Raw genomic sequence first — 18,652 nt, forward strand, 5'->3', positions numbered from 1 at the left:
TTAATCATTTACTTAGTATTTTTCAGAGGACAGAAATGTGGAAAGTGTTACATCAGCTACTGTGGGAAAAAGGTGTGGTTGAACATGTGTGTGTTAAAACCCAAAGGTATATGTATGCATTTCTTTGGAGTATGTGAAAATAGTGATGCCAATTGTCTCTCCTCTCAAACAGAGGAAGGACTAGTAAGGAATTGCCAGAGCATTTTTTTCATCCTTCCTTGTTTGTGCTATATTTTGACTTCAGTTGCTGTTTTAGTAGCTTAGAGAGTTGTAAAACTGTTATTAATACTCTACATGGTTCAAATAATAATTATGTCTTTACAGTAACAAAATGAAAGCCATTTTGCAACACAGGTCAGTATTAAGACACAGAATTCAGCAAACACTAACTACAGTAATGGCCATTCTCTTTTGTTCCAGCTTTTAAAGAACATGAATTTGACTTTCCAGTATAACATGGCTTAGAATCAAAAAGCAAAGCAGAGCAAATTAGTATTACAGGTTTATTAGATCTTAAAATATAGAAACATATTCCAACAACACATTTTAAAGAATAATATAATTTTCAGTTTCTTATTCTCAAAATAGTACATCATTATTCAAAAATATATTACTTAATGTACACCAAATTCAGTTTCCATTAAATTTTATTTAGAATAAATTGAATTCAAAACATCATTACCATTTACCTGATTCATAAACAAACCCATAACTTTTCTGAAAGTATCCCCCATGCAGTTTAACGTTCATTATCTAAGTGGTCCCCAAACAGCAATTCACTGAAGAAACTTTATTAATATACCTTATTGTACATGAACTGCAATTAGACATAGTTATGGAGGTACATAAAGTATAAAATAGTAATTGAAATGTAATGTTTGGAGAAAATGCTATGACTGAAAAAAAGAAACCCACCCTGTTTAATTTTTCAAAAAGTTAAGTGTATGTTTAACAATTTAAGACAATACTCCAACAGTGAGATAAAATAAATTAGTTTCTGCAAAACACACACATACCTGATTATATTATTCTGCAATAGTCTGTGTTTTGTGGAATGTGCATTAAATAACCATAGACATCGGGATTTAAATGAAAAGATTCTGTAAGGCATGAGAAATGTTCTATTCATTTTAAATAACACTCGAATATAGCAATATTTCTACTGAGGCAATTCCCAATAAAACTATATAAAATAATGACTGGTTGTAGAGATGGGAAATCAGGACCTTCTATTCTCCCATAATAACATGGGGATATTCAATGAAATTAAAAGATGGTAAATTCAAAACCGATAAATGAAAATACTTTTTCATACAATGTGCAATTAGACTGTAGAACTCACTGCCAGAAAATGTAATTGAGGCAAAAAACTTAGCAAGACAATAAAAGGGATTGGACATTTATATGGTAACAGGAATATCCAGAGTATAATAGTTAATGCAAACAAGTTTTGGAAGAGATAGTAAGATTAGAGATTAGGAGAGGACCTATTGTGCACAGAGATTATCCTAAAAACTGCCATATAAGGTTTCTTTCACCTTCATCTAAAGCACCTGCTGTTGGCCACTGTGAGAGACAGGATACTGCACTAGACTAACCACAAATCTGACTACGAATGGCAATTCCAATGTTCCTAAATGCCTTACCCAGCAAGAAAAGGAAGCTAAGGAAAACAAATTCTTTCCAGATTTTAATCTTTTACACATTGCACACATATATTAATTCTTGCCCATATGGTAAGGTGGCTCAGGTGAGTGTGGAGTTTTTTTGTTTTTGTTTTTGTTTTTTTGTTATTAAACACACAAAAAATCTGCAGCAGTAGTCTTATAGATAATAAACTGACAATTTATTTGAGGAAAGAAGGTTGTACTACAAGTGTCTAGTGTTAACTTGGAAAGCTATAGGCACAGACTCAAGCCGATCTCCACAGAATTCCTGAAGCTTTGAGCCTTTTGCAAAATTCCACAAGCCAAGACGTAACATGTTCCTCCAGTTACACCGATTCTGTTACGGAAAATAGCTATAACAATTATGTGCAGTCTTTCAGCTTCTATGTTCTACCTACTGTTTGTTTATTTAAACACTGTTCAACATTTCAATTTGTCTAATGGAGTAAAACTTCTAAAAGAAAAATTATGTTTAGCCAAGCATTTTTTCTTCAGTTTCTTTTTTTAGTGCCTTTTCTAAATAAATATCCAAGTATATATTTCATTTGCACAACATAACCAAATGTATTCAATTTCCTTTAACAATATAACAGTCACAGGAGTTCTGGGCTTTCTAACTTAAAAAAAAAACTATACAAAGGTCTTACTTTAAAATGTTGAAATGGACAGAAAAGGGTCTCAGTGAGATCGATTGAAAAACAGCTTTGGAGGTTCCCCAACATAGTAAGGTGACCCATAAAATAAACTGTTTTGAAATTTCACCCATAGAAAAGAAACTATATACCTTTAAATAAATAAAAGCTACTATATACATTACTGTACATTAAATGAGAGATGGCATGAAATGGAATAAGTTTAGGGATGCCTTTTCACTAGCAAGAATTGTATTTTGACTTGATTACAATTCTGAACAAACACTGGGTTTGATTTTTTTTCATTTTTTATTCTAGTGGCAGCCACACGAACGCACCACCATATTTCTGTATTTTTTCAAAATAACATTGGAACTGTCATCAAAGTAGAGCACTGAGATTGCATTCAGTTTTGTAGGTGCACAGCATGGCTTAGGTACGTGATCAGGGAACATCAGATGAACCTGAAAGAGAGAGAGCGAAATTGCTTATAGACCAAAATAGAAAGATGTAATGGCAAATCTATGGAAAACACAACTATGCAATTTGCAGAGTTCTGTAGTTACAGATTTTTTTTCATTTAGCAACTTTAATAAAAAGCTCACCTCCAGAATGCTCTACTGATTTACATAATAGAGTTATACAATAATAGCAGATGGAGAGATAAATTAGGAGGAATAGCCAAGAGAGAAAATTGGTTTTCAGATGAGATTTGAAAAAGAAATGGAGATAGGTCCTGATTCAGGAAAGCACTTAAACATGTGGTTAATACCATCACTATTCAGAACAGAATTTGAGCATTTGCTTAAGTCCCTGATTTAACTAAACTGTCTTCCTGAATCAGAGCCTCAATGGGGAGGGAGAAAGGAAGTTTGTTCCATACAGCAAATGTAGAGGCAAAGGCTCTCACACAGAATGTCTGGATTCTATGACGATTCTAAGAACATGTTTCTCTTTCAGCATCTATAGATTTAAGGTGTCTATTGCCTTGGCATCTGTGATCCCACTGAAGTCAATGACAATTTTGTCAGGGGAAGCAGAATCAAGCCAAAAGATGGGTGTCAGATGCAGGGAAGGGTAAAGAGAGGTTATTCTCTGAGGTAGGCTGCAGTACTCCAATGGAATGTTAAATAAAAGAAAGGCAATTTTGAGCAGCATCTCAAAATGAATGGAGATATAGTGAAAATAACTGAAAATAGGGGCAACTAAACATACTTTCTCCATCCTTCAAAAAAGGCTGGAAGTAATTTTCTACACGTCTGGATAGCTAGAGACTGGGGAGGCCAGAGAGAAGGGAGTTGTGATAGAGAGGACAAGAGACCATTACGGTATGGATGAAGACTTCAGCAGTAATGGGTTTCATTTGTATGTTAAGTCTTTTAAAATCTGTTATAGCCATCTTTCTAGCAGTAATATAAGTCGATGGTCTTTGCCAGACCAAGAACAGTCAATCAGGAAGTGATTTTTATGTAACTGTTACCATGAGAAGATCTTTTGAAATGAACAATAATAAATCCCAAAGTATTAGTTTAGTAAGGATGTAGATACACACACACACACACACCCTGCTACCTCAAAACTGATTAACTAATGACAAGCAAAATATTGGAGAAAAAAAAATATTGTCCTCTTTCTAAGCAGACATTTGCCCAGAGCCAGCCTCTGGATTCTATCAAGCCCACAGCTACCACCATCCCAATTCTGGGAACCCCGTGTGGGTGTTGGGGCTAAATTTGGCTTTCACTAAATACATTTCTTGCCTGTTACATTTTCAAAACTATCTTTACAATGGAAGTTAGTCATGAGGATTTGGAATTTGTCGCAGTGATTTTATCTCCTCCGCCCGGGCAATCTCTGCTCAGAGCCATCCAGGGTCAGCCTCCTGAGCCTTTGAACCCCTTAGCTTTGATTTCTGTGATATTTTAGGGATGCCAGTCCTGCTACTGAAGAAGCTAGTGTCTCCACAAGCTACACCCTGGCTGCCTGCCAGTGAGCCAGCTCCTCTTTTAAATAGCTAATTTGGCCTCCCACCATTATAGGTCAGAGAAGGGGAGCAGGTCTGACAGTTCAGCAGCAAGAGTGGCAGCTTGACCTGGAGGATTAAATGCAGAATTAGAAGCAAGGAACTCCTGCTCATGAATTTTGGCTCTGACACTACTGCATATATGGCCTTGATCAAATCTCCTAAACATTCTGCCTTACTTTCTCCATCTCCAAAATGGAAATAATAATTAGAGATGGAACAAAAGCCAACCCCTGGATCTGAACACACACGTCCTTTCAATGTGCAGCATCCTGATTCAAATTTTACAATCTCTAATAATACTGATACTAGAATTTGTACTGTAGTGAGGATTCACTTTTTAAATGTTTAAAAAGCATTATTAAGGTGGAATTTTCAAAAGCATTCGGCATTGGCCTAACTCTGCTTCCACTGAAGTCAATAGGAGTTTTACCCACGGATGTCAATGGGAGCAGAGTTAGCACTACTCCAGCACTTTTTTGACTCCTATGGATACACCTTAGAAAAAGCAGTTTAGCCCCATGCAGAAATGAAGATGTGCTGGACCAACGATTGTTACAAAACAAACCAAAAAGTCAGTTATATTTGGAAGGGTTTCAAGGAACAATCTTGTCCCAAAACAAAGCTGCTTTTTCAGAATGGTGCAATCACCATGGACAGGAGTTGATTACATTTGGATTGGGGGAGAGTGTATGAATAATTGTTTCCCGAACTCTCCCTGTGTGAACTCCCTTGAGTAAATCTAAATAATCTGTATAATTTCAAACAAAGTGTTTGGCTACTGCTGACCCAGCTAATTTATGTGCACTTAAAATTCAATTAGCCCCATGGATATTTGGCTGCCCAATAGAATGCATGTGCAGTACAATTTGAACCCCCTGCCCTTAAGAAACTATGGGGGATTTCAGCAAAAACTAGGTGCACACGTGAAAGTTGCCCTGCTATGTTTTACCTTGCATGACACGTAATTGCATGAGAGAAACTGTAATCTAATGTCTCACTGAAGCTTGGCAACTTTTCTAGGCAATCTTTGCCATAATAGCTGAAGAGAAATAACAGTTTATTATTGTAAATGTGTTTTTCTTCATCACCACATATGCACATTGCCATAGTTCTTGCCAAAGAGCATTACTTCCCCTCTCCAAATGAATCCCTTTCCCACAGCCCATTGCTTACTTCCACCTTTGACTCCCTCCCCTCCTCCTGTCCCCTTCTGCCTCTCTGTGCAGGATCTTGCTGGCTTGAATGTTGGGATGGAAGAATATAAGGTCATTGGCTCTGTAGCTGGGGACTGCTGGGGGTGAGGGGAATGAATGGTGGGAGGAGAAGAGGCACATTTAGTGTATGTTAAAAATGGAACTAACAAGAAATGTGCCTGCCATGATCCCAGTCACCCTGCTTGTCCATTGTAGCTCTTTCCCCTGTCCTTCATCGGTCTGCCTTTTAATTATACATGCTGTGCAGAGCATGGGCAGTGGGTCATATCCTCAGCTGGTGTAAATGAAAAATGAGAGCCTAACATTAGACTCCTGTATCCATATTTCGGCACATAAATAAGTTCCCCTGATTTTTTGAACTGCTGAGCACCCAGTAGCTCCCACCGAAGCTTTCCTAGGGGACTGTTCCAGCAAATGTAAGTCAGAACATCCCCTGGCGCTCCATCTTGTGTTGGGCTGGCTTGACTCCCAGCTGGAACCAGGACTGAGAGAGGTGGAAAGGTGGCTGTAAGGCTCTTCCCACTTCAGCTCCACCAAGGAGAGAATCAAATCCAAATGGTACTATGTTTCTAATCATAACTGGGAGCCAGGCATGACAGCACACAGCATACTTCTTGCTTGCAACTGCATCAGCTCACATATCTTAGAGGTATTTTTCAGTCCAGTCAACTGATTGAGGCTTTTCTGATAACAGCTGAAAACCGAGAGCTGCTGTGCAGCCACAGGTCAAGTTACTGGAGACTGTAGTGTGAATGTTGATGAGAAACTTCAAAAGGTGCATAAACCACTTGGAAGCAGGGAGGGAGCCCTTCTTTGCTTTACATCAGCACAGTGGCAGATTAGCCACTGGGCCAACGGGGCCCATGCCCAGAGGCCCTGGTCAATTGGGGGACCCCCCAAAATGGGCACCCCTGTGCCCCAACCCTGCTCCCCAACAGGAATGCCAGGTGGGGTGGGGGAAGCCCCTGTGCCCTAATCCCGGGACTGGAGGAGCTCTAGCTCCCTGCCATGGCCTCAGGGCTGGGGGAGCTCCCAGATGCTGCTGCTGCCCCAGGTCTGTGGCTAGGGGAGGGAGAGAACAGAGCTTCTCCAGTCGTGGGGCCGCAGTGGTGAGGGGATAAAATGGAGTGGGGCCGTGGGAAGGGGCAGAATAGGCTGGGGCTGTCGGCGGGGCAGCAGGCAGAAGGAGCGGAATGGGGGAGGGAGTGCAGGTGAAAAGGGGGGGGGAGGGGCCCTCACTTGCTCTGTCCCAGGGCTCTACAAAACCTTAACCTGCCTTTGCATCAGCAGAACCCCTCAGTGCTGTGACACAGTCTTTTTCATGCATTATTGGGTCAGAAACAAAATGTAAATATATCAAAAGGGGCTTTCTGGGCATTTCATCCACTAGCCATTGCAATCACTAATGCTTTTGTACAAGGGTGTAATTTAAACAAAATTAATCCAAATCCAATAAAATTAATCCGAATCCAATAGTAATAAACCGAGAGGAAGATGTAGCTCCCTGTCCCAAGCTGCTTGCATGTTACACAAATGATCTAACGGACATACCAGAGTCTGAACTATGGCATGGTTTGTAGCGTTCATGTGGGCATTGAGTGGAAAGGAGCATTCTCCATCACAGTAGAACGCAGCATAGCCCTCTGGTGCTATTATCCAATCCTGAAATATAAAACCATAAGCAAACTAAATAATAACAATAACAAACAGACAATCTCAATCCTTCCCAGTTCAATCAATTGAAAACTGTATCGCTATCATTCTAATTTGGATCCAGGATGACTGAATAAGGCGTAAACAGAAATACAATATTTGGAAAAAAATTATCCTAATCTCTGTTCCTACAAAACCAAGATGAAAATTGAGTTAAACCTAGAAATATGTACTGAATACCCCCAACTAACCAACCAGTGAAGGAATTTAGCAAAGAAATACATTGAAACTAGCCTTTAAAATACTTTTCCTCCCACTTTGAAATTCTCGCAAGGGTGCTGGAACAATTTGTATAGTGGGGGTGCTGAGAGCCACTGAACCAAACTATAAACCCTGTATAATGGAAACCACTTCAAGCCAGGGAGTGCTACAGTATCCCCCACACTCTTAGTTCCAGCACCTATGAATTCTCAGGCTATTTCTGGTTCACTAAAAACATCCCAAATGCATCATTCTCTGGCATATCCAATGCCATTAATCCCTATGATTTGCTTGAGACTAAGAGTATTTATGGTCTCAGGAGTTGCATGGGGGATGGTGGCATTAGTGATGTTACAGAATGATCAGTTTGGGGGGGTCTTCAGCAAGCCATAAAACAGATAATTTTTCACAAAGAGAAAAAGGTATTTTTAAAAGTTTAGTTAGAGAATTTTTCTTTGCTGAATTCCCCCATGGCCTGGCTGAGGTGGGGAGGGGGAGGGGAGCATTAAGCACATATTTTGGGGGTTAACCCAATTTTCATTGTAGTCCTGTTCACTGTTAGTTTCACTGATCCATTTTTGAATTGCTATACTTGGTTAGGTGCTTGCATTATGAAATTATCTATTCTTTTTATAAATATGTATTTAGAGAAATCTGAGCTACACAAGCTGCAACATTTTCATGAAATATTATTTTACATTTTCTGTGACACCTTGCTTTGCCCATGATCTCAAAGTGCCTTACAAATGATGGGCCCTGTTGTGGAAAAATCTATGGGAGAACAAGTACCGGGTACTTGGAAAACTCTGAACATCCATGTAGTGAGGAAGGATGGTCCAGAAGTCAGGCACTCGCTTAGGAATTGGAAACTTGCATTCAAGTCCCTGCTTTGCCACAGACTTACTGTGTGACCTCAGGCAAGTCACTTACTCTGTGCCTCAGTTCCCCATCTGTAAAATGGCAATAACAATACTATCTTACCTGACAGGGGTTTTGAGAGGATAAAACTCTCAGATACTACAGTAATAGGAGCCCTATAAATACCTAAGATAGATATCTAGAAGCTAGAGCATTTCCAAAGAACATTGAGGGTGTCAGGGCCTGTTGCCTATGGATCTGTCAGGGTGCTTGATATGCTAATCCTATAGCTATCCCATGAGTCACATACAAATAGCACAGGGACACCATAGAGGGCAAAGGCATTTGTGCAGGAGCTGCTATGTCCACATTACTACTCAGATCCCCACCACGAGTCAGGAGTCCAGTTCTTCCTTGCCCTAGACTGGCCTATCCACCCTCCAAGGGGACGGACAGACTGAGCAGGAAAACAAAGGAATTAACGTTAATGGCTTTGGTGGGAATGATGCCACAGAGTGACTCTCCTTTAACCACATAAAGGAACTTCTGCTGAGTCAAAAGAAGCTAATGCTGCTCGAGTTCAATCCTCTTTGTCAGTTTTTTTGCCTTTTTAGTGGGGTTTCCAGTACTTTAATCCCCTTTATAGCTAACATTGGAGGCAGATGACATAACCCTAAGAACAGTGGCCAAAAATTTAAAACTTGGGTGCCTAAAGTTAAACATCTATATCCATATTACCCACTCAACTTCTGTTTATGTGCTTAAATATGGATTTAGAACCCTAACTTAAGCCATCCAATTTGAAAATTTTAGCCAGTTGATTCTTTTTGGCCTTATAGCTAAAACCAAGTACAGTATTAGAGGCAATTAAGTATATGCCTCAGCTCATATTTAGGGATTACATCCTGACTACACCTAGCAATGAACACTTTAGTTTTAACATGAGTGTTTTATATTATTTATAGGAATCACATCAACCATCACTGAAATGAAACTACCTCTGGGGTATAATGTTGCAACTGTTTAAGAGCGCACAGCAGTTCTACACATCTAGGAAGCAAAAATGAATTCTGTATTAAATTGATATTGCAGAGGGAATTTAAGTATACATGGAAACCTGAAATGTGTTATCTAAATCAGTTGCTGATGGCCTTCCCATTATTTCCTTAATAAAATATTTCCTTTGCAAACAGCTTTTGCTTCTCTGGAAGAACCCAGCAGAGCCTCTATTTTCTCTGTCTTTTTTTGCCTTACCTCTGCTTTCATGGCCCCACAGGCACCGTCTTTTCTGTTAAACTACGACTGCATAAAGGGGTTGCTGTTGAGTGATTCAGGACACCTTGTAGGGGCTGAAAGCTCTGCTTCCACAGGGCTCCAAACCCAGATGGTATAATTCTCATCTGTCATTACACGGCAAGTGCAGGAACTAGAAAGAGACTCAAGCCAAATCTGGATCTGGATTTCAAATATTCCACAAATTAGCAAGGGTGCTGGAACAATTTGTATAGTGGGGGTTCTGAAACCCATTCAACCAAACTGTATATGATGGAAACCACCTCAAGCCAAGGGGTGCAGCAGCACTCCTACTTCCAGCACCTATGAAGTTTAGGGGTGTTCAGAGCTGGGATTTAGGTTTGATCAAATATTGAAAGAGGGTTGAGTGACAGGATTCTGATGCAGATTCAAACCCCAGCACCACCAATGTACACAGGGTGTTCAGATCTGGAGTAATGGTTAAGGCCTATCCCTAGTAAAACCGATTAATTTATCAGGGCTATAAACCTATTTATGTCTGGGGTATTTATCACACAGACTCATCAGCTATTTTCCCACAGGACTCAGTGGGTTGTAAACTTGAATAGCTCTATAACTGCTGCCAAAGGATTGCATACAGGATCACACATCATTACAAAGTGCACTTTGAGAATTCTTGCTTCTTCAGTGCAGCACCAGTTACCACCAGGGAAAATCCCTCTACAACAGACGATAGATTGCAAACGAGATTATAGAAACTAGCACTGATAGGAAAGAGCATTGGTATCCATACCTGCCATCCCAAGTCACGGAAACTCACATAAAGTTCATGTTTTTTACAGGCTTGCTTTTGTTCACTTGTGTTGTAATCTAGAGAAAGAAAAAGACACTGTTCAGACATACTGCTCTGGAAGACAAGATTCAGCTATTTTAAGTTCCTTGGCAAACTTGCACAAAGCAAAGGAACAGAAATACTCTCATTTCTACAGGTAGGGCTGATCCATAAAGTCAATATAATATTTTGAAGTTCAGAATCCCCAATCTCAGGCTGGCATAGAATCATAGAATACCAGGGTTGGAAAGGACCTCAGGAGGTCATCTAGTCCAACCCCCTGCTCAAAGCAGGACCAATCCCCAGACAGATTTTTGCCCCTGATCCCTAAATGGCCCCCTCAAGGATTGAACTCTCAACCCTGGGTTTAGCAGGCCAATGCTCAAACCACTGAGCTAGCCCTCACCCCATAGTTTGTGTACAGAGTGGAAATAATGCATTCAGGATTAGGGGAAATAACTTTTTGTGCTGCCTAACTGCTAGCTATCGAAGTAGCAGGTCCAATAATATTGGCAAATATAATTTTGCAAGCTGGAAAAAGAACATCAAGGGCCTGATCTAAAACTCACTGAAGACAGTGGGAGTCTTTGTACTGGGCTTTGGATCAGGTCTCAAGTGCCAGACAAAGAGTGGGAGGGGCCCCAATTTCAAATGATAAATATAAAAGGCATAATTCCAGTTATTTAAATCTTAGCACATTTTGCATAGTTAAATTTTTTACTATTGTAAAAAATATCTGCCAACTAATGGTCTTTAACTGTTAATACAAATGTAAGCAAGTAGCACAATAGATGCACTTTAAAGGCCTGACTGTCTCTGGCCCTGGCATAGGTGTGCTAAAATGGGAAGACCCACAGAGCCTTCTCTACACCCTTGTGCACTCTGAAATAATCCCTCTCCTTGGGGAAGTACAAAGATGTGGGGAAGTCCTGGTCCCATCACATCACTACCCTATCTGAGCAGTTGGATGGGAATACAAGGCAACAGGCTGTAGCACCTCAAGGGATGCTGCATCTTAGCACATTCTGCTTGCCTGGGATCTGGGAGAGTGATTATGCCTCCTGATGATGTTCAACATTACATCCAGTTTAAAAAAAAAAAAGATTTTGGTGAAAAAATGTTAAGACAAACAATGGCTTTTTGATCAAAACAAACATTTCCATAGAACATTTTCATTTTGGTAGAAATTTCATAACCCTCCTCCCTTCCTGGAAACTGAAAACCCAAAATACTTTGGTAAATTTGGGGTTTTGAATAAAAATTTCAATGTTCAGAAACTGACTTTTTTTAAAACTGAGAATGGTTTTCAAAAAACAAAAGTTTTTGGAGGTTTCAGGGCAGGGGTTTGTGTGTCTGTCTTTTTTAACACATTTTCTTGGGAAATGCAGGGGACCTTTTTTAAAATTTCTGATGACAAATAATTTCATTTTCCAGCCTGCTCTATTTAATGTAGTGTGGAATGACATGGTTAGGCTTTCTTGCCTGGAATAGCTCTGGCATGTCCGGCAGGTATGTTAGATAGGTACAGCCATTAAAGGTTCTGGTTAGAAGTTGGGCTTGATTCTGCACAGTGCTCTCCAGCTCAGATCACCAAAATGCTGAAGTATGTGCTTAGCTTTAAACATGTTAATGGTCTCATTAACTTCAGCTTAATTTTAAATATTTTTTTTCTAGATTGGCCTGGCGTGCTCACCACTAGGATTGTGTCCTTGGTTAATAATGCAAATACACTGAGGACTAATATTAGTTCAAAATCTTAAACAAGTTCTCTTTGATAACTTTCTATGAATATTTTACTAGTTTTAATGCTCTTTGAAGATGAATTTTGAGCTCGCATGCTCAAACTCTCAAAATTAATTTTAAATTCATGTTCCATGAAAAACCACACAAGAAACTGGATTATAAGTTATAATACTCATTCAACAAGGAAATAAAGACAATGCCATGTGTCATTTCAAATTTCAAGCACTAAATTTAGAATAGAAAGCGATAGTATAAATGAAATGTGTGAAAAATATGACTGAATAATTTCAGAAAGAAACACGCAGGATAAAGTCACAATCCATTTGTAGATGGTCCACAAAAAGAAAAACAGGTGGAAGCTGGTGAATAAATTAGTCTTTATCAAGTTTTCCATCAGATTGAGCTCTGGAATCAATTTCTAATTTTTTCAACTTTTCATGTTTAACACACAACCTTCAGCACCAAAAAGACTGTGGAGGGGGCCCTAGGGCTGTGGGAAGAAGGCTCCATGATAAATATGTATGGCATCACTTCAGATATCTTCACAGTTTTGAAAATCCCAAAAAACTACTTTTAAGAAAATAGATTAATGCTGTGTGGATGTGAAAAAGTCCCAGGATACTTGATATGCAGACATGCATTCGACACATAGCTTTCTGAAACGTACCTAACCACACACCTATTTAGAATGCTAAACTACTAAAGGAAATTCATATTCCTTCCCTACATTCTGCCTTTTATATAAGACAAATGTTGTGTGTAATGTAACATTACATAAAAGTAGCCACGGTGACATTTACAACAGGATCTGGTGCCAAGGATCCAGTTTCACATTCTGTAGCTTCAAGGTCCATATGCTTATTCTGTCAGGCATCAAAACCATGGGATATTATGACTGAGTAAACTTTGTACCTAAACCATCCAGGGACTGCAGTTGTGTTCCAAATCTGTATGTGGCAGAAGGAGCTGTGGGGGTAGGGCAAGGGAATCAAATTTGTTATTCCTATGCATATTCACTGGCAGTCAGAGAGTATTTTGGTTTCTAAAGAAGAGATGGAAGTTGAGACATATGAACCTGCCTGCATTTACTATCACAAAGTACCATATGCTTAATTAATTAGTTTGACAGCAACCAATAAAATCCAGGAAATACACTGTTTAGCATGTTTTTCCATTCTTATCTCATAGCATCAGGAATAAAAAGTACCACAGCTTTGCTTTTGAATTTCCGGGTAGATGTCAGTTTGCATCACTGCCTTTATATTATTAAAATATAGATTTCATTTTGTGCCAAATTACTATTTCCCCCCCTTTTCAGAACCACGTTTTGAGGAAAAGGCTGGGTTTTGTTTGTTTTTTGTCCATTTCAGGACAAGTTAAAGAAAGAAAAAATACTTTTCCTCTAATCCCTTACTCAGCTAGACAACTCCATTGTGGCCAAAATGGAAGTAGCACCTGAGTAAGAACTGAAGAAATACTGCAAATTTCACCCCTCTGTGTGGAACAGAAGGGGGGGGGGGCTGGAGGATACATTCTGCTTTCTGCAGTGTGTTCTTGCATTGCATTTAAGCCATGTGCTCTAAAGTTTTCACTCAACAGAGGGAGGTTAAGCACAGACCTGTCAACATCAAGAAGAAAACTTTTGCCAGATTGTTACAATCAGTAACATTATATATACATATATAGGTTTTGTTCTTATTCACATTTTGTTTGCTTGCGTGCACGTGCAGGAGTATTTCAAAAAGGAGTTTCCCAGTTTTAATTAGCTGTAAAGGAGAAAAGAATGAAATGAAATATGGGAAGTAGGAATGTCTTTCTTGACTTGGTGAGAGAGTGAAATGAACCTAATTCTCGTGAGAACAAAAACAAAAGGTGAGAATGATTGGGTTAAAGTCAAGAAAGGAAGTTCCCAAACAAGTGTCTTCTGCAAAATGATAAAGAAATAAGACTAAATCCTGTGCTATACAAGTGGCAGCAACCATAACAGGAGCATGTCATGTGGCTTATACAGAACAGCATTTCCCACCAAACCTACCTGACTCTGAGGCATTTGGCCAGAGGTTACACAACAGGTAAAGAGATAAGGAACCAAATTCTGTAATTACACCACTTACAATTCCATTCACTTTGATGGAATTGCATGGGGTATAAATTGGAGTAGAATTTGACCTACTGACATAAGCTTAGGTATTTGCAGTGTTGTTGTACCCACATTCGTCCCAGGATATTAGAGACACCAGGGGTGAGGCAACATCTTTTCTTGGGCCAATTCTATTGGTGAAGAGGCAAGATTTCAAGCTACCCAGAGCTCTTCTTCAAGGTCCTTCTCTAGCCTGAAGAAGAGTTCTGTGTAGCTCAAATGCTTGTCCCTCTCACCAACAGAAGTTGGCCAATAAAAGATATTACCTCACCCACCTTGTCTCTCTAATAAACATCAATAGTTAAGCTACTATAATCTGCAAATTCCATTGCCTACGCATGAGCAAGAATGAGCACAGTGGGCAGAACTATTAGGTTTTCTATTCATTTTACAGAAGGGGTCACTGTACCTTTTAGATACTGGCCATTGGTAGGGGCTGTGCAGAACTGCTGCACCCCTGCACACTGGGAGAGTGTGCCTTCTTCTGTACCCCTGCAGGGGATGCAGCATACTTTCCCTTGTGAACCTGCCAGCTCCAGTGGCTGGTGAACAGGCAGAGGAGCCGAGGGATTGTGACTACATTCTGCCACTGTGCAAGGACACAAGACACAAGAAGGCTAGTGGTTTATTTTGCTCTCCTCTCCTCCTTCTTACACCCTAAAGCAGCTGAATAGAATCTGTCACTAAGCTTGCAGCCACTGCTATCTTCATTTGCAGATGGTAACTACTGCAACAATAGCTATTATAGATCTTGAAAAGTTGATATTGTTCAAGTCTTATAACTGATACTTAATAACACCCTAATCAAAGGGACTGGTGTACAGCTACACAGTAATGGGTGATGTGGAAATTGTTCAGAGAAGACGAAAGCAAGACAATATAAGAGCAACTTGGTTTGCCATGGTGAAAGTAGGTACCAGGGCTTACCCCCCAGAACAGTTTTGTTTTGTGGGACCTCATTACTTGATTGTCTCTTTTCAGCTGCACCATTTTATACTTGAAAACAAATCCTGGAGATGCAAACTAAAAGCTCTTCAGCTATACTGTGAAAATATGCAAACAAACTCCAAGACTACTTTTAAGACTTAGAAAACTCTCTCATGCTCAAACAGACCCTTTTATCTTGAAGGAATCCCAAGGCACTTTGCATCATGAAATATAGATGACTAAATATAATTACAGCACCGTTTTTCAAAAGAGTTCTGAACAGACCTGAAATTCAGGAAATATGGGTCATGGGATAAGCACGGGAGCAACTCACAGCATATACAGCTAGTGGGGGATATGACTGGCCATCAGTTAACCAAAGGTCAAATAAATGCAGTCATTGTTAATATATAGGAATCATTTCACTAACCACTGAAATGCAAGCATCTCTAGGGTGGAACATGACATTTTTTTAACAGTGTAGTACAAACAAATTCCTAAACAGCCTCTATAACATCACAGTGACATCTCCAACACTGAAGCCTGGTGTCAAGTATCAGAGAGGTGGGCATTCACCCACGAAAGCTTATGCTCCAATACATCTATTAGTCTTAAAGGTGCCACAGGACTCTCTGTTGCTTTTTACTGAAGCCTGGTTGATTTAAAGGGAATAGTGCTGTCTACAGATTAATGGCTTTGATGAATCATTACAAAATGTACTATATCCAGCTTTTAGAGGAGCTTTCACAAAGTTACTAAAACAATTACAAAATGATGGCACATTCATACAATTTGGTGATGTTGGTCAAAAATCATTGATAAACCTCCCAAAACAATTTGAATTTTTTTGACTTTTTGATTTTTGCCACTACAATTCTGAACAGTTCTTTACCTACCTCTTATTTTAAAATTAGTTTCTCGAGAGATAAGAATAGAAATAAAATACATAATGACTGGAGAACAGCACTACCAAACAGGCCTACTTGACTGAATTATGATTATCAGAATCAGTAAAAATGTTGTGGAAAATATGCAACAATGTTTTTTATATATAATTTATGTATGAAGTATTATTCACCCTAGAAATCAGTGATTACTTCTTTGGAGTCATTCTGGTTGAATGTATCTGAGTAGGTTTCTTTTCAAAACTTCTATTTATGTCACCTAACTCAAAGCCATTTTATGCTAAGAGGAAAATGCATCTTTCTATGGCAAATATTATTTACTGGGAAGGAACAGTTCCTTAGAGCCATTCCTGACCATCTTGCAATTACACACACAGATACAAACACAGACCTGGTGTAAACAGGTGCAACTCTTTCTATTAAAGTCAATGGATTTTGACAGATTCAGACCTGGTGTAAGCAGGCAAAACTCCATTGACTTGACACAGTGAGTTACACCTGCTAATACCAGCTCTGAATGTCTCAGCTGGTTTAGAACATGCTTAATAGATTTTTAAACCTCAATGGATTACCCCTTTTTGAAATTCTAAAAGCATTTAGACCCATAATTACTCTTCATTTCTTAGTAAATGTGCTTTAAAACAATCAAATGGGGTTTTCTGATGTAAAGCAACAATAAGTAGTTTTTTTTTCTTCCCCCAGTAATAATTTAAAACTGTCCAGTCTGTTTTATTTATTTATAATTGTTCCCCAGCCTGATTCTTTCTTGGATTATAAAGTGCTCTCAGGAACAACTCACCTGCAAGATCATTTGAACCGTAAATGAGAGAACTTTACAATACCCAAATGGGACAGGCAAGAGAGCAATTATAAGTAAAGCACCACTAAGTCTTAACAACTTGCAGGTGCTTTTGAATATATGCAGAGGAGGCTTTTCAAAGGCTGGGCTGTCAGGTTCTCAATCCCCGAGCAATATGAAAAGATGCATGCTCTCTCTCTGCTGCCTGCCTCACAGGATAATTTCTGCTCCAATCCCTCAATGTAGAGTGGGGCAAAGAGGAAGAAGCCCTGCCCTAGCAGACAGCACAGCATTTTATTTATATTTTACATACAAATAAAACCCACCACCACCACCATGACAGGTATTAATAACAGCTGCTACTGACTGAGCTTTTTTTCCTTTTTTGTGGCATTTTACGGGTGTTGACATTTATTTATACCTTAAAAGCAGGTTTTGGATCCAGTAGATCACCTGGTAAATCTCCATAGCCTCTGACAGAAACACTTCGACAGCCAATCCCAAGTGATCATCACTTTGTTTGTCAACTCAGCAGCAGTTTGTACTCAATAAAGGTGAAATCCATCCCTGAGCAGATGGCCAGCACAAGGCTTATACACTGCTTAAGAGCCACTTAACCTGCTATTTTGAGGGTCTGAATGGAACCTGCATGGTGCACAGGACCTGTACTAATCTCTGCAAATATATGAATGCCACCCTATGGCTGAATTCTGGCCACAAAAACTGCATTCCAGGGCACTAATTTACTTACATAATGGAATGTTTGAGAGGCTGGCAACAGCTTTCAAGAAAAATTCTTGATCCACTAGTACTATACTCTACTATAGTATCCTCTAAAAGATACATATTTAGATGTGCAGGTCCTGTCCCCAAAAAGGAAAACAAGGTTTCTTCAAAAGGGGGAGATCTTGAATTTCAAAAAAGTTCTTCATATTCCTCTAACTGGAAACATATCAGGAAATAATTTATTGACCATAATTAATTCCAGACACCTGATGGAACAAGCAACCACCTTGACCATCCTTGTATGCATTAGTGTCTGACTATGTGAGTTTTTCAACACCTTTCAAGTAAGAAAGAGATCAAATTGCACAAGGCATACTAGCATTTGGGGATACCATGTGGATTTATAACACCAAGAGAAATCTGAGTTGTCTAAAACAACAAATGGATTGCACTCATCCCACTAGATAGCTTTTTCTTCTCTGAAAGATGAGACGTGGAAAATAGTTTTCATATAAGAACCATTTAAGTGACTTATCAAAAGGTTCAAATTCACCACATTTGGAATAAGCAGTACTTTAATTATCTGCATAGCATGTATACTGCTATTTGCGAGAAGGAATTTTAGTTGGATGGCTCACCTGCACTGGTAAAACATTGAAAAAGTATACTGAGTTACCCAATCACCCTCTAGTATATTAAAAGATCACACAGCCCAGTACACATTTAACCGAGCAAGACATGTACTGGTAGCTGTAGCTGATTTACACATTTTCAATCTCATTACTGACTGTTTCTTTAATTTGAGTTGGATCTTTCACCTTTTCCCAGTCAAAGTTCTCAGTGAATAATTCATCAGGCAAGAAGACTGAGGCTGTTGAATCATCATTGCATTATTCAACTGGACCAAATAACCTGAGAATGGACACATTTATTTCACAGCACCTAACTTCTGAAATGTGCCAACTTGCAGTTGTACTCACAGATGCCCACTACATAGATGGTACTATGGCTTCTT

The 18,652-nt window shown here is 39.2% G+C and overlaps 1 protein-coding gene across 1 annotated transcript in view; it reads right to left on the bottom strand.

Moving 5' to 3' along the window:
• Positions 1-489: 489 nt before the first annotated feature.
• BMP5 (bone morphogenetic protein 5) overlaps positions 490-18,652 on the bottom strand; it is a 73,222-nt gene continuing 55,059 nt past the window's right edge. Inside the window, exons 5-7 of the mRNA XM_005300200.5 lie at positions 10,359-10,435; positions 7,091-7,201; positions 490-2,763 (exon numbers count right to left, since the gene is read on the bottom strand). Coding sequence (XP_005300257.1) covers positions 2,614-2,763; positions 7,091-7,201; positions 10,359-10,435 — 338 coding nt within the window. The 3' untranslated portion in view covers positions 490-2,613. The remainder of the gene's footprint in view (positions 2,764-7,090; positions 7,202-10,358; positions 10,436-18,652) is intronic.

Source organism: Chrysemys picta, chromosome 3 (assembly GCF_011386835.1).
Source record: "Chrysemys picta bellii isolate R12L10 chromosome 3, ASM1138683v2, whole genome shotgun sequence".
Taxonomy (NCBI): Eukaryota; Metazoa; Chordata; order Testudines; family Emydidae; genus Chrysemys; species Chrysemys picta.